At 41.9% G+C, this 12,500-nt stretch overlaps 3 protein-coding genes and 1 pseudogene across 3 annotated transcripts in view; 2 read left to right on the top strand and 2 right to left on the bottom strand.

The window, feature by feature from the left end:
* LOC137659720 (uncharacterized) overlaps positions 1-5,180 on the bottom strand; it is a 6,105-nt gene extending 925 nt beyond the window's left edge. The window contains exon 1 of the mRNA XM_068394539.1: positions 4,676-5,180. Coding sequence (XP_068250640.1) covers positions 4,676-5,180 — 505 coding nt within the window. The remainder of the gene's footprint in view (positions 1-4,675) is intronic.
* Positions 5,181-5,469: 289 nt separating this feature from the next.
* LOC137659721 (uncharacterized) lies at positions 5,470-7,821 on the bottom strand (annotated as a pseudogene).
* Positions 7,822-8,022: 201 nt separating this feature from the next.
* Positions 8,023-8,739, top strand: LOC137659722 (uncharacterized). Its single transcript, XM_068394540.1, has one exon. The coding sequence runs from the start codon at positions 8,023-8,025 to the stop codon at positions 8,737-8,739; it is 717 nt and encodes a 238-aa protein (XP_068250641.1).
* A 188-nt stretch (positions 8,740-8,927) lies between these two features.
* On the top strand, positions 8,928-9,914 carry LOC137659723 (uncharacterized). Its single transcript, XM_068394541.1, has one exon. The coding sequence runs from the start codon at positions 8,928-8,930 to the stop codon at positions 9,912-9,914; it is 987 nt and encodes a 328-aa protein (XP_068250642.1).
* Positions 9,915-12,500: the final 2,586 nt, after the last annotated feature.

Genomic DNA, 12,500 nt, shown 5'->3' on the forward strand with positions numbered 1-12,500 from the left:
AGCAGATTGATGAATGTGAAGAAGTGTAAGTAATATGTATGCCTAGAGGAAGCATTTTCAAGATATTTCTATTTGTTGTAATGCCATGTGTATAGTACAGCAGAAATTGTGCAGTATTGGATATTAAAAACTGTTACACATCATGTTGACAATGTGAGAGAAAGTGAGCAAGTTCTACAATTGGGGGTTTCTTTATATGAAATGTTATTACAGAAATATTGAGAGGGGGCTTGATTGTGAGATGGCGAGATGGGAGAATGTAAGGAAAGCAAATAGTGATGTACAATATGTTTGGATATTCAAATATTGATGTATTTCTGTGTGCGTTGCAAGAAAAGGATAGTAGAATTATAACACTGTTTCAAATAAACTGTAAAATACTGTTTTGATACAAATTTTCCCCGAACGGGGGAAATTGCCTCAAGTGAAGTAATCAAACACAGCGTGTTGTGTTCGAGATTATATGGCTGAGAAGTACCGGGAATACTATGATCAATAGACACAACTATAGAGAAAATATTACAGAGTAGCGTAAACCAGATGTTCTAGATGAATGTCAAATAGTGTCCAGAATGGAAAAGAAAATTAGACTAAATGGAAAGTCTTGTGTAATATCACAATGCTTTTTGGAAAATATAGATAAGTTTATCATACATATATAAAAGAAAATGAAAACCATATAGAAAATAGAAAATGAAATCATATTTTAATAGGATAGACTAATTTAAAATGTCATGGTTCAGTAATGTGGATGAGATCACTAGGTATTATTACAAGCGCGAATCCAGCAAGTTCAAAAAGGGGGGAGGTCGGAAAACTTAACCAAAGCAGCTGTGGGTCCGGGGGACGCTGTAAGCCCCCCCGAAAGCAGACGCTATTTGAAGCTTTTTTATAGCGATTTTCATGTATCTGAAACCCTTCTCTCCTTGTAATTGCCTTTTACTTACTTTACTTTGATGGCTGCTTTTCCGGTCCCATACAGCAGTGGAACCCCACTCTCTAGACAAGGACCTCCACTGTCGTTTTACCTTGTTCATTGAGATTATTATCGTGTATTGTTCATTGACTGTTAAAGCGTCACTATTGCAAAAAAAGGGACTAGTGTTTGTTCGAGGAGGTTTGTAGATTGTTACAAAGGTTTTTTTTTTTTTCCTTTTTTTCTTTTTTGGCGTAAAGCTTATTTCTACATAATCAAAGCTTGTTACGCTCATTCTTTTCAACATTATGGGATTTGAGTAACTTTTATGAATTGTAAGGACAGTGAGACAAGCGTCACCAAGATCAACTGATACTTTATTCGAATGTGCACGGAAGTATATTACAAGGTGCGGACGGAAAGGTAGGATGAAGCTGGCGCCAACTCAGATTGAAGTGCCCGCCAAAATATATGTGTTTTCTTACACTTACAAATATATGAATTATGGGTTAACAGAAACATGTTATGAAATGATACATATATCAAAATGTAGCTCTGGTAGAGCGGAATATATATACATGGGAAACCACAGTGTGGCGAAAAGAGAATTCAAATAAATAAGTCGTTTGTCAATTTTCTGGACGACGAAGGGATCGGTGTCCTTACAAGTACTCACCCCCCCAAGACATCGGGCGGCGTAGAGGGCTGATGATCAATCTTCGTATCTTTTCTTGTTTTTGAACAGAGGGGCGCGCTGGCGGACGGTGTAAGGATCTCTTCCTCTTGTCGTCGTTTGATGATTTTTCTTTCGTTGGGCGGCTTGTTTTGAGGCGGAACTCTGGATCTGCCAGGTCCAGCGGAGGAGGTGTCGCTTCCTTCAAGAAACGCTGGTTTCACGCGGTCTATTGAGACCCAGTCCTCTTGACCATGGACGTCGAGAAGGAAGGCTTTTGTTGTCTTTTTAATTACCCGGTAGGGACCTCGGTAAGGTCTAGTCAGTAGTTTTCGATGAGCGTCTACGCGGACGAAAACGTACCTGCAGTCATCCAGGCTTTTTGGCTTGAAGTGCTTGGTTCTGTCCTGGTAAGTTTTGAGACACGGCCTGAACTTCCTGGCGATGTCCCTTAGGTGATCCAGCTGCCTGTCGTCGTCGGTTGATGAGGGAAAGAATTCACCAGGAACTGCGAGCGCTTCCCCGTAAACCTTTTCGGCGGGCGAAGGTTCGCCGTCTGCGCGAGGGGCGGTGCGAAGGCCGAGGAGTACCCAAGGAAGTCGTGATTTCCAGTCCCCGTCGGTGCAGCTCGCCATCAGGGACGCCTTGAGGGCGCGGTGAGTTCTTTTGACCATGCCGTTTGCCGCGGGGTTGTATGCCGTGGTGCTGTGGAGCGTCGTCCCCATCAGGTTCGCCAAAGCGAGCCATATTTCTGAGAGGAAAGCGGGGCTTCTGTCAGTCGTGATGTCGTCAGGAACGCCAAACCTGCTCACCCAGCTTGACAGGAGGGCTTCGGCGTATGCTTGAGTCGTAGCTTCGGTCATCGGCGATGCCTCCAACCACCTCGTGGAGCGATCGATGATCGTAAGTAGGTAGCGAGCGGATCCAGAAGGGGGCAATGGTCCCACGACGTCGATGTGTATATGGCCGAAACGTCTTTTTGGCTGGGGAAAATCGCCTACCCCCGATTCGGTGTGACGGCTGACCTTGCTTGACTGGCAGTTGATGCATGACTTCGCCCAGTCCCGGGCGTCCTTTTTTATCCCTGGCCAGACAAACTTTTCAGACAGAAGGCGAGCGGTGGTGCGTCCTGAGGGGTGTGAAAGTCCATGGATGATATCGAATATTTTTCTTCTGCAGGAGGCAGGTACCCAGGGACGTGGGCGGCCCGTGCTAGTTTCGCAAAGAATAGTTACTCCTGCTGGTCCGAGGGGAATCTCACTTATCTTGAGCGCGGATGGCCCCGTCAGGTGATCCTGTGCTTCTCGGTCGGTGCGTTGTTCGGTTGCGAGATTGGCGTAGTCGATTCCCAGGTGGATCGCGTCAATTTCAATCCTTGAATGCCTGTTGCTGGGGCAAACCCCACTCGAGTTTTTTTGCTTTTCCTTTCAGGACGTCGTCGAGGGGTGACAGGGTTTGTGCGATGTTGGGGATGAAGCGCCTGTAGTAATTGACCATTCCCAAGAACTCCTGAAGTTGGCGGATGGTCGTAGGCATTGGGAACTTCCTGATGACGTCGACCTTGGTTGTCATGGGTTTTACCCCGCGCGAGGATATGCGGTGACCAAGGAAATCCACCCCTCCGCACCGAACGTGCATTTGTCGAAGCGTACGACTAGGCCGTTTTCCTGTAGGCGCTTGAGGACGGTGCGGACGTGTCCCCGGTGTTCCTCCTTGGTTTTTGAGAATATCAGGATGTCGTCGACGTAGCAGACGCAGAAAGGTAGGTCACCCAGAATGCTATCCATTAGTCGTTGGAAGGTCGCCCCGGCGTTGCGTAGACCGAAGGTTGAGTATGCGAAGGTGTAGGATCCGAACGGCGTTACAATGGCAGTTTTCGGGATATCTTCCGGGAATACGGGGACCTGGAAATAAGACTTGAGGAGGTCCATCTTGGTAAAAAACTTTGCGCCTTGCAACACGTTCGTTAGGTCCTGCATGTTGGGCAGCGGGTAATGATCGGGCGTTGTGATGAGGTTGAGGCGCCTGTAGTCGCCGCAAGGTCTCCAGGACCCGTCCGGCTTTTTAACCATGTGCAGGGATGATGCCCAGGGGCTCGATGCTTTCTTACAGATACCCATGCGTTCCATGTCCTCGAAGGCGCGTTTGGCATCCTTCAGTTTCTGTGGCGGGAGGCGGCGGAATTTGGCGTGAGTGGGAGGTCCTGTCGTTGTGATGTGGTGGTAGATACCATGCTTGGACGGGGAACCTGGCGAGTGTCGAAGCTCGGGCTTGAAAACCTCGGGAAACTCTCGTAGGAGATCGGCGTAGGGGTGCGTCGTTACGGCGGATACGGACATTGTTGCAGGGCCGTGTTCTAGGGCGCGGGACTGGCAGGTTCCCTTGTCGATGAGACGTCTGTTAGCGACATCGATGAGGAGTCCATGGTGGGCGAGGAAATCCGCACCGAGGAGGGGGCGATTGACGTTGGCGATAGCGAAGGGCTAAGAATACGAACGGCCCATGATAGATATCTTGAGGGTCTTGATCCCATAGCACCGTATGGGAGATCCGTTGGCGGCAATGAGTGAGGGAGCGTTTTTGTCGGGACGACGGTCTAGGTCGGACTTCGAAGGAGGGAACGTTGACTGCATTGCGACGGTGTCCACCATGAGTCTACGGTTGGAAATGGTATCGAGGGTACAGAAACCAATCTTGTTTTGGTTAACTGTGGCTGCGATGGTGGCAGGTGGATGCTTCTGGCGTCATCTTCTAGGGAAACTGCATGGTGCTTTACATTTCTTGGCGTCACCGCCGAACTGTTGGTGGTAGAAGCACCATGCCAGGTTAGGCCTAGGGTTTGGTCGCGTCAGTTGCGGTGGTTTCTTTCTTGATAGAATGTTGATCTCGTCATCCTCAAGGGCCCTTGCCGAGGAGTCTATGGAAGAGCAGCTGCTGAAGGAGGAGAACGGAGGCGGTGTTGACGATGATGCTCCGAGGCGAGATGCTTTGGAGACCTCGTGGAGCTTCTGAGCCTTCGACAGGAGTTCGTTCATCGGGAGCGTGTCGGCGTCTGTCAATTGGGCCCGTACGTCCTGTGGCTGCACCTTTTACTGGTACCATTCTTACAAACACAGGTTTGAATACATGTGGGTGGTTTGGTGAATATATCAATGGACCTTCATCTGGCTTGTCATAAGTAACGTTACCACCAAATGTGGGTACGTATGCCAATTTATTATTAGGAATATTTCCTTTGAACCATAAGTCTGAACCTTTAATAGTGAATGCCTTACGTTCTCCTACTTTCAAAGTCTCCATTGTACCAAAGTTATTGAGTGGAAATTCAAAGTCATTGACACTATCAGCCAAAGCCACCTGCAGAGGGTTATACAACCATTCATCAAGTTTTACAGTTTGAGGATCTTTATTAACTTTGACACTACTTACAATGTTAGTGCTATCTTTATAAATTTCTAAATATGGTGCATTATTAAATGATACAGTCTCAACATTAGTACCTCCAGCAATTTTCAAGTCATTCATCAATGGAATCATATGGTGCATTATAATTCCACAATATTTAACTTTGAAGCCATACTGGTTCATCATATTTTTATAATATTGAAATCTACTAGTTTCTGCCGTTGTGGCATTATTATCCAAAGTGTACAAATAATTGTTTAACAAGTTAATAGGTAAATAGTACAACAATTTTCCATCAATTTTAGATTTGTCCGATTGTGCTGTATCGAACTGCCAATATCTTCTCTGCCTGATGACCACAGTCGTAGTTTCGTTCTTGTACTGCAGCACTCTATCCGGGTCACTGTAGCCATCGCCTTCGTTATGTCCTTCATGATCGTCCTCTTCATATCTCCCCCTCTTCACTGGTGTTGCCTCACTTGTCATTGTTGAGGTAAGCCTTGATGATAGACTCTATGTTGTCCAAGTGGTTATTATATATACCTAATATATCCTCTCCTGTGATCCTTCCTGGTGGAGGGTCCAGACCATCCTGAGTGTTGTCCTTGTCTGCGTAGCCTTTTATAGGGAGAGTGAGATGGAACGTCTTGGTCCTGGTATAGAGGGCCTGGCCATCAGCGGGGGGTACCCAGTAGTCCAATTCCTTGTTGGTACTGATGAAGACGGGAATTCTTGTAAGTATTTCTGGTTCTTGATGTTTGACATTTATTTCAAAGTCTGCACCTTCAAATAACAATTTATAGTCATCAACAGTAATCTGACTTATACGTGGTTCTTCAAACAGAGCAAATGTTTTCCCTAACAAATTTTGTAAGTGAAACTGATTGGCATCCCCATTACGTGTAACTATCCCTGTGTTGAATTTAGAGAGGATAGCATTAAGTGTGAGTGATTTTCCCGTACCTGTTGGACCTTGTAATACAAGTGTGTTTATTTTGTTTAATTTTCTGTCTGCAATTAATATGACCCAAGCTAAGAATTCTTCAATGTCAATTTTGTTACGTTTGAACATGTTTTCTATCCAAGCCATATTTTCTTCATTAGGTGGTCTCTTTTGGATTTTACGTAAGTTAGTGATCAGACTTGTGTGTTTTTCTACTGACTGTTTTTCTTTATTATGAAATTGTATCATGGATTTGAGTTTATCTTTGTGATTCCCTTTGAACATCATATATAACTGGTTAAATTCTTCCCTTGTTAATTTTGAAATGGGGTCGTGTACTGTGCGTGGATTTTTAAGTTTAACTAAAGACTCTAGGTATTCATACTCATCTATGCGGTCTTCATTCTTCTCTTCCTTCCTGGTTTATCTCTTCTCAGTCATGTATGGACATGGTCCATCCACTGTGTCTGTCTTGTTCCTGAAGTAGTCGATTATTTTTCTGTAGATGGAATGGCCAACACCATAATATTGAATCCGTTCAATTCCGTATCGGATAAGATACAAAATCCACTTTTTGATATCCTTAATACGAACTGTTGTTGCTGAGGCTTCGGCACGGGCTCCAACGTCAAGTCCCAAGATTTTGCTAATTGTATTCCTTGTGCAGGCTTTGTTGGTTGGGTTACATTTGAAGGTGATGTGCCAGTGGTCACCGTGATCTGTAACGGTGAAGTTTGCCCTTGTTCTTGTTGTTGTTGCTGAGGGTTTTCCTCTCGTGATGAATGTGAAGTATTCCCCTGTGTCTGCTTCCACGAATTTATCATCTTCACTCGCTTCCAATCCCCCGGCGTCTACTTCTTCCGATCCTCCGGTAGACCCTTCAGGAGCGTTGGTAAGTCGTTCCTCTTTTCTGCTCTCTCCTCCATCAGTTCGTGCATTGGTTGGTTCCAATCGATTTTTTCCAAGTCCCTCAGTAACTCCTGAAGTTCCTGGTCCAAGTTGAGTTCTGGCTGGGCTGGCGTCACTTCCATCTCTTCTTCTTTTACTAGGATTGAGAGTGGGGAGGATACTAACACTTCCATCTGAGTCGGATCCGGGTGAGTTAAGGTTGGTGAATGATAAGGTTCTCTTTGCCGTTTTGAGGCTTGGAGAATTGCTTTCAATGTCGACTTCTGCAAGGCGTGGTTCTTCCCTTCTAGGTTGAATTCCTCCGTGTAGGTCGTCCCCCTTTCCTTCCAAGTGATCCATGCTGATCTCAATTGGACCAGTTGTTTCTCCATCAGATCCTGAACCATTTGGAAGAATTGGGCTCGCGTTTGGTTGGATGACACATTCTTTAATTCCAGGATATAGTTGTTTTTTGTTGGGTGTACTAGTTTCAACTTCACTTGTGGGCTCCATTCCTGGAGAAACTCCCTCGGGGTAATCAAAGTTGAAGGAAATATCTTTACAGCTTGGAGTAAGGCGTCCCTCACTCCTCGCAGGTGAATAGTGTAAGTCCTGGGCCAGATGTAAAACCCGTTCGAAGTTTGGGGTACAATAGGTGCACTGTCCGTCATCGGGCAAATAATCACAGCAGGCGTCACACTGGCAGTATGCAGCAGGCTTGTTAGTATTAATGCACCAAGGAAACACACAGTTGTTGCAGAATGCTTCAATACTCTCGATGGTTGTGTAGAACAGTGCCTCGTCTGGAACAAGTGAAGAGAAGACGTTGTTAGAAATATAGTTTATAGTGAGGTGAAGACACAGAGAACACTGCAGCACATAGAAAATAGTAAAACTAATACTTCAATTCGTCAGTTACTTACTGAGTGAGTAGACCCAAGATGCTTTGCGTTCACTATTTCCACTGTAAATCACTGTCTCAGTAGAACTATTCATCGCTGGTATGTCGATCTCTAGTCCCTATTCAGCTGAATAAGTAGTTCCCTGGCTATCGGCCGTATATATACCCTTTGGGTTCCCCCTTCATCTCCCCCCAAAGGGGGTGCACCCGCCTCTAATTGGTGTCCCCCATGAGAGCTATCTTCCCCCCCAAAGGGGGGTGCGAAGCTCGCTACCCAAAGGGTATATATACGGCCGATGGCAGTGCACCTATTGTACCCCCAAACTTCGAATGGGTTTTACATCTGGCCCAGGACTTACACTATTCACCTGCGAGGAGTGAGGGACGCCTTACTCCCAGCCGTAAAGATATTTCCTTCAACTTTGATTACCCTGAGGGAGTTTCTCCAGGAATGGAGCCCACAAGTGAAGTTGAAACTAGATAAACTCAAATCCATGATACAATTTCATAATAAAGAAAAACAGTCAGTAGAAAAACACACAAGTCTGATCACTAACTTACGTAAAATCCAAAAGAGACCACCTAACGAAGAAAATATGGCTTGGATAGAAAACATGTTCAAACGTAACAAAATTGACATTGAAGAATTCTTAGCTTGGGTCATATTAATTGCAGACAGAAAATTAAACAAAATAAACACACTTGTATTACAAGGTCCAACAGGTACGGGAAAATCACTCACACTTAATGCTATCCTCTCTAAATTCAACACAGGGATAGTTACACGTAATGGGGATGCCAATCAGTTTCACTTACAAAATTTGTTAGGGAAAACATTTGCTCTGTTTGAAGAACCACGTATAAGTCAGATTACTGTTGATGACTATAAATTGTTATTTGAAGGTGCAGACTTTGAAATAAATGTCAAACATCAAGAACCAGAAATACTTACAAGAATTCCCGTCTTCGTCAGTACCAACAAGGAATTGGACTACTGGGTACCCCCCCGCTGATGGCCAGGCCCTCTATACCAGGACCAAGACGTTCCATCTCACTCTCCCTATAAAAGGCTACGCAGACAAGGACAACACTCAGGATGGTCTGGACCCTCCACCAGGAAGGATCACAGGAGAGGACATATTAGGTATATATAATAACCACTTGGACAACATAGAGTCTATCATCAAGGCTTACCTCAACAATGACAAGTGAGGCAACACCAGTGAAGAGGGGGAGATATGAAGAGGACGATCATGAAGGACATAACGAAGGCGATGGCTACAGTGACCCGGATAGAGTGCTGCAGTACAAGAACGAAACTACGACTGTGGTCATCAGGCAGAGAAGATATTGGCAGTTCGATACAGAACAATCGGACAAATCTAAAATTGATGGAAAATTGTTGTACTATTTACCTATTAACTTGTTAAACAATTATTTGTACACTTTGGATAATAATGCCACAACGGCAGAAACTAGTAGATTTCAATATTATAAAAATATGATGAACCAGTATGGCTTCAAAGTTAAATATTGTGGAATTATAATGCACCATATGATTCCATTGATGAATGACTTGAAAATTGCTGGAGGTACTAATGTTGAGACTGTATCATTTAATAATGCACCATATTTAGACATTTATAAAGATAGCACTAACATTGTAAGTAGTGTCAAAGTTAATAAAGATCCTCAAACTGTAAAACTTGATGAATGGTTGTATAACCCTCTGCAGGTGGCTTTGGCTGATAGTGTCAATGACTTTGAATTTCCACTCAATAACTTTGTTACAATGGACTCTATGAAAGTAGGAGAACGTAAGGCATTCACTATTAAAGGTTCAGACTTATGGTTCAAAGGAAATATTCCTAATAATAAATTGGCATACGTACCCACATTTGGTGGTAACGTTACTTATGACAAGCCAGATGAAGGTCCATTGATATATTCACCAAACCACCCACATGTATTCAAACCTGTGTTTGTAAGAATGGTACCAGTAAAAGGTGCAGATAATAAACTTATGAAATTGTCATGTCAGGTCCAAGCGGACCAATTCATTGTATTAGAAGTAAGGCTACCACCTGATGGTATATCATTGGAAGGAGTTGGACATAACCAATTGATTCACAAGTTAAAATACACTAACAATCTTACTGATATAAAAATTGCACACACTGCTTGGTAAATAAAGGAATGAATTGTACTGAGTTTTTCATTATCCCAAATGAATAGCTGAAGAGAAGAAGAGTTACAAATATAGTTTATACTGAAGTGACGTACCAGTTGCCACTGCATCACCTAAAAACAACAAATTATTACGCTTCACTTCATCACATGTCTACCGTACGTACAAAGACCTCCTCACTAAAAAACCCATCTCTAGTCCCCCTTCATCTCCCCCCGAAGGGGGTGCACCCGCCTCTAATTGGTGCCCCCCATGAGAGTCATCTTCCCCCCCGAAGGGGGGTGCGAAGCGCTTCGCTTGAGAATAGTTTGAATTTCAACGGGGTGCAAAGAACAATGGATTTTGCTTTGGTAACAGATTCTGACAATGTAAAATGAGAGATTACATATCCGCTGCGGGGAATTCCGGATGTAGTGAGAGAAAGGACTGAGTAAGAAAAGGAGACTTAAAAAATATCACAATTTTAAGTTGTTTATAAATAAAAGATGCAAGGAAAGATTAAAGGGGAACGAGAGAGTGAGATGCTTAAGATAAAAAGTCTAATAAAGGAAAAAAAACTGATATCCTTCTCAGCCTCCATCCCTTGGTTTAAGGAAGTCACCTTGGAGAATTGAACCGTTTAATTGAAAAATGGATCGTAGGAAATAAAAAGGAGCTGAAGATTATTTCAAAAACTCCTTTGTTTCTGTTTTCTTTTTCATATCTTTTTGTGTCTAAGTAAATAGGATGCAAGAATTGCGAGGCTGCACAAAGGGAAGAATTATTTGAAAAATACATAAGAGAAAATCCATTTAACTTACCTCTCTCTCTCTCTCTCTCTCTCTCTCTCTCTCTCTCTCTCTCTCTCTCTCTCTCTCTCTCTCTCTCTCTCTCTCTCTCTCTCTCTCTCATTCAAATAGCCATTAGATAATTTTAGCAATAACTGCAAAAAGGAAAGTTTTCCACCTTTGTTAGCATCTTTTAAAAAGTAATCAGAAAAAACTGCAATTTATACGAAACTGAAATTTTTTTTTTTTTTTTTTTTTTTTTTTTTTTTTTTTTTTAAAGGTTTACTCTTTCAATATCTCCAATAACAGAGATTACGTTTTACAATAGAATTCGAATGAAATCCTGATCGATATTAATGAAATAGAATATATTTTAAATGCCCCTAATCCTTTTCATTTTCATATTCATATAGTAATACAATTCTGGCCACAATGAATAAGATAAATTTTCACATACATTTTTGAGAGTTGCTAAATGCTATGTTTCATTTTTGCAAAAATTTGCAATTTATCTTTCGAAAAAAATAAAGAAATTTCGGTGTTACTATAGCGTGAGGTCTACCACACTATAGCGTGAGGTCTACCTCCCGTTAGCACTATAGCGTGAGGTCTACCTTTGAATTATTCGTCCCTCATAGATAAGACACATTTCATACATTTGTTTAAGCAATAAACACTTAATTTAAACATATTTTAGAAATGTCTTAAAATGATAATTGGAATTTTAATTACATTGAAAAAAAAATTAATAAAGGTAAAAATAAACATGTTATCATATATTTCCATATTTATTCTAGCGATACAAAACAATAAACACTTAATTTAAACATATCTTAGAAATGATTTAAATAGATAATTGGATTTCTAATTACATTAAAAAAAGGAATAAAGGTAAAAATAAACATGTTATCGGTCTACTGCTAAATTATTCGTCCCTCATAGATAACACATTTCATACATTTGTTTAAGCAATAAACACTTAATTTAAACATATCTTAGAAATGACTTAAATAGATAATTGGATTTCTAATTACATTAAAAAAAGGAATAAAGGTAAAAATAAACATGTTATCATATATTTCCATACATTTATCCTAACGGTACACACTTCGTACATCTTCTAAGAAAGACACAAATAGATCATTGGAATTTTTTCTCATCACCTTCCAGCAAAAATAAAGATGAGACTGGAGCAGCTGACGACCAACACCTCGCATTAATCTCTTCAGAATCATCGTTTTAGCGTCCAACCACGATCGCTCAATTGCCTGTGTGTGTGTGCTCCTGTCGCTGGATCCACATAATATTGCTGGTGGTTCACTGTAGAGTGTAGAATGCTGGTACCCCATGGCATTTAGGTTGCGGAAGGTCCAAGCTTGTGGCGTGGTAGACCTCACCCTCCGTCTGGGTAGGCGACATATGGCGGTAGACCTCACGCTATAGTAGCACCGAAATTTCTTTCAATTTTGATGTAATATTTTCTTTTTCAGTTTCGTATATTGATTTTTTCTTTTAGTTCCCATAAATTATCTTAATCACTTTAAATCATATTTATTTCAAGAAACTATTTTCTTCATTTATAAACACAAAATGGTATTTTATATTTGCAAAAATTAGCAATTACCTCTTAACAAAATAAGTAAAGCAATTTCTTACTATATCATTATTATCACATCCTATATTTTGTCATGAATGTGCTAGTGTCATGAAAGTCTTTATAAGGCGTTCACATATCCATGAACGTCAAATCAGTCGACACTAATTGGATTGGAACTATTCAGGTTTTCTGAAAGAGATTTTTCAACCCAAATGGATGTGT

The sequence above is a fragment of the Palaemon carinicauda genome, chromosome 20 (assembly GCF_036898095.1).
Source record: "Palaemon carinicauda isolate YSFRI2023 chromosome 20, ASM3689809v2, whole genome shotgun sequence".
NCBI lineage: Eukaryota > Metazoa > Arthropoda > Malacostraca > Decapoda > Palaemonidae > Palaemon > Palaemon carinicauda.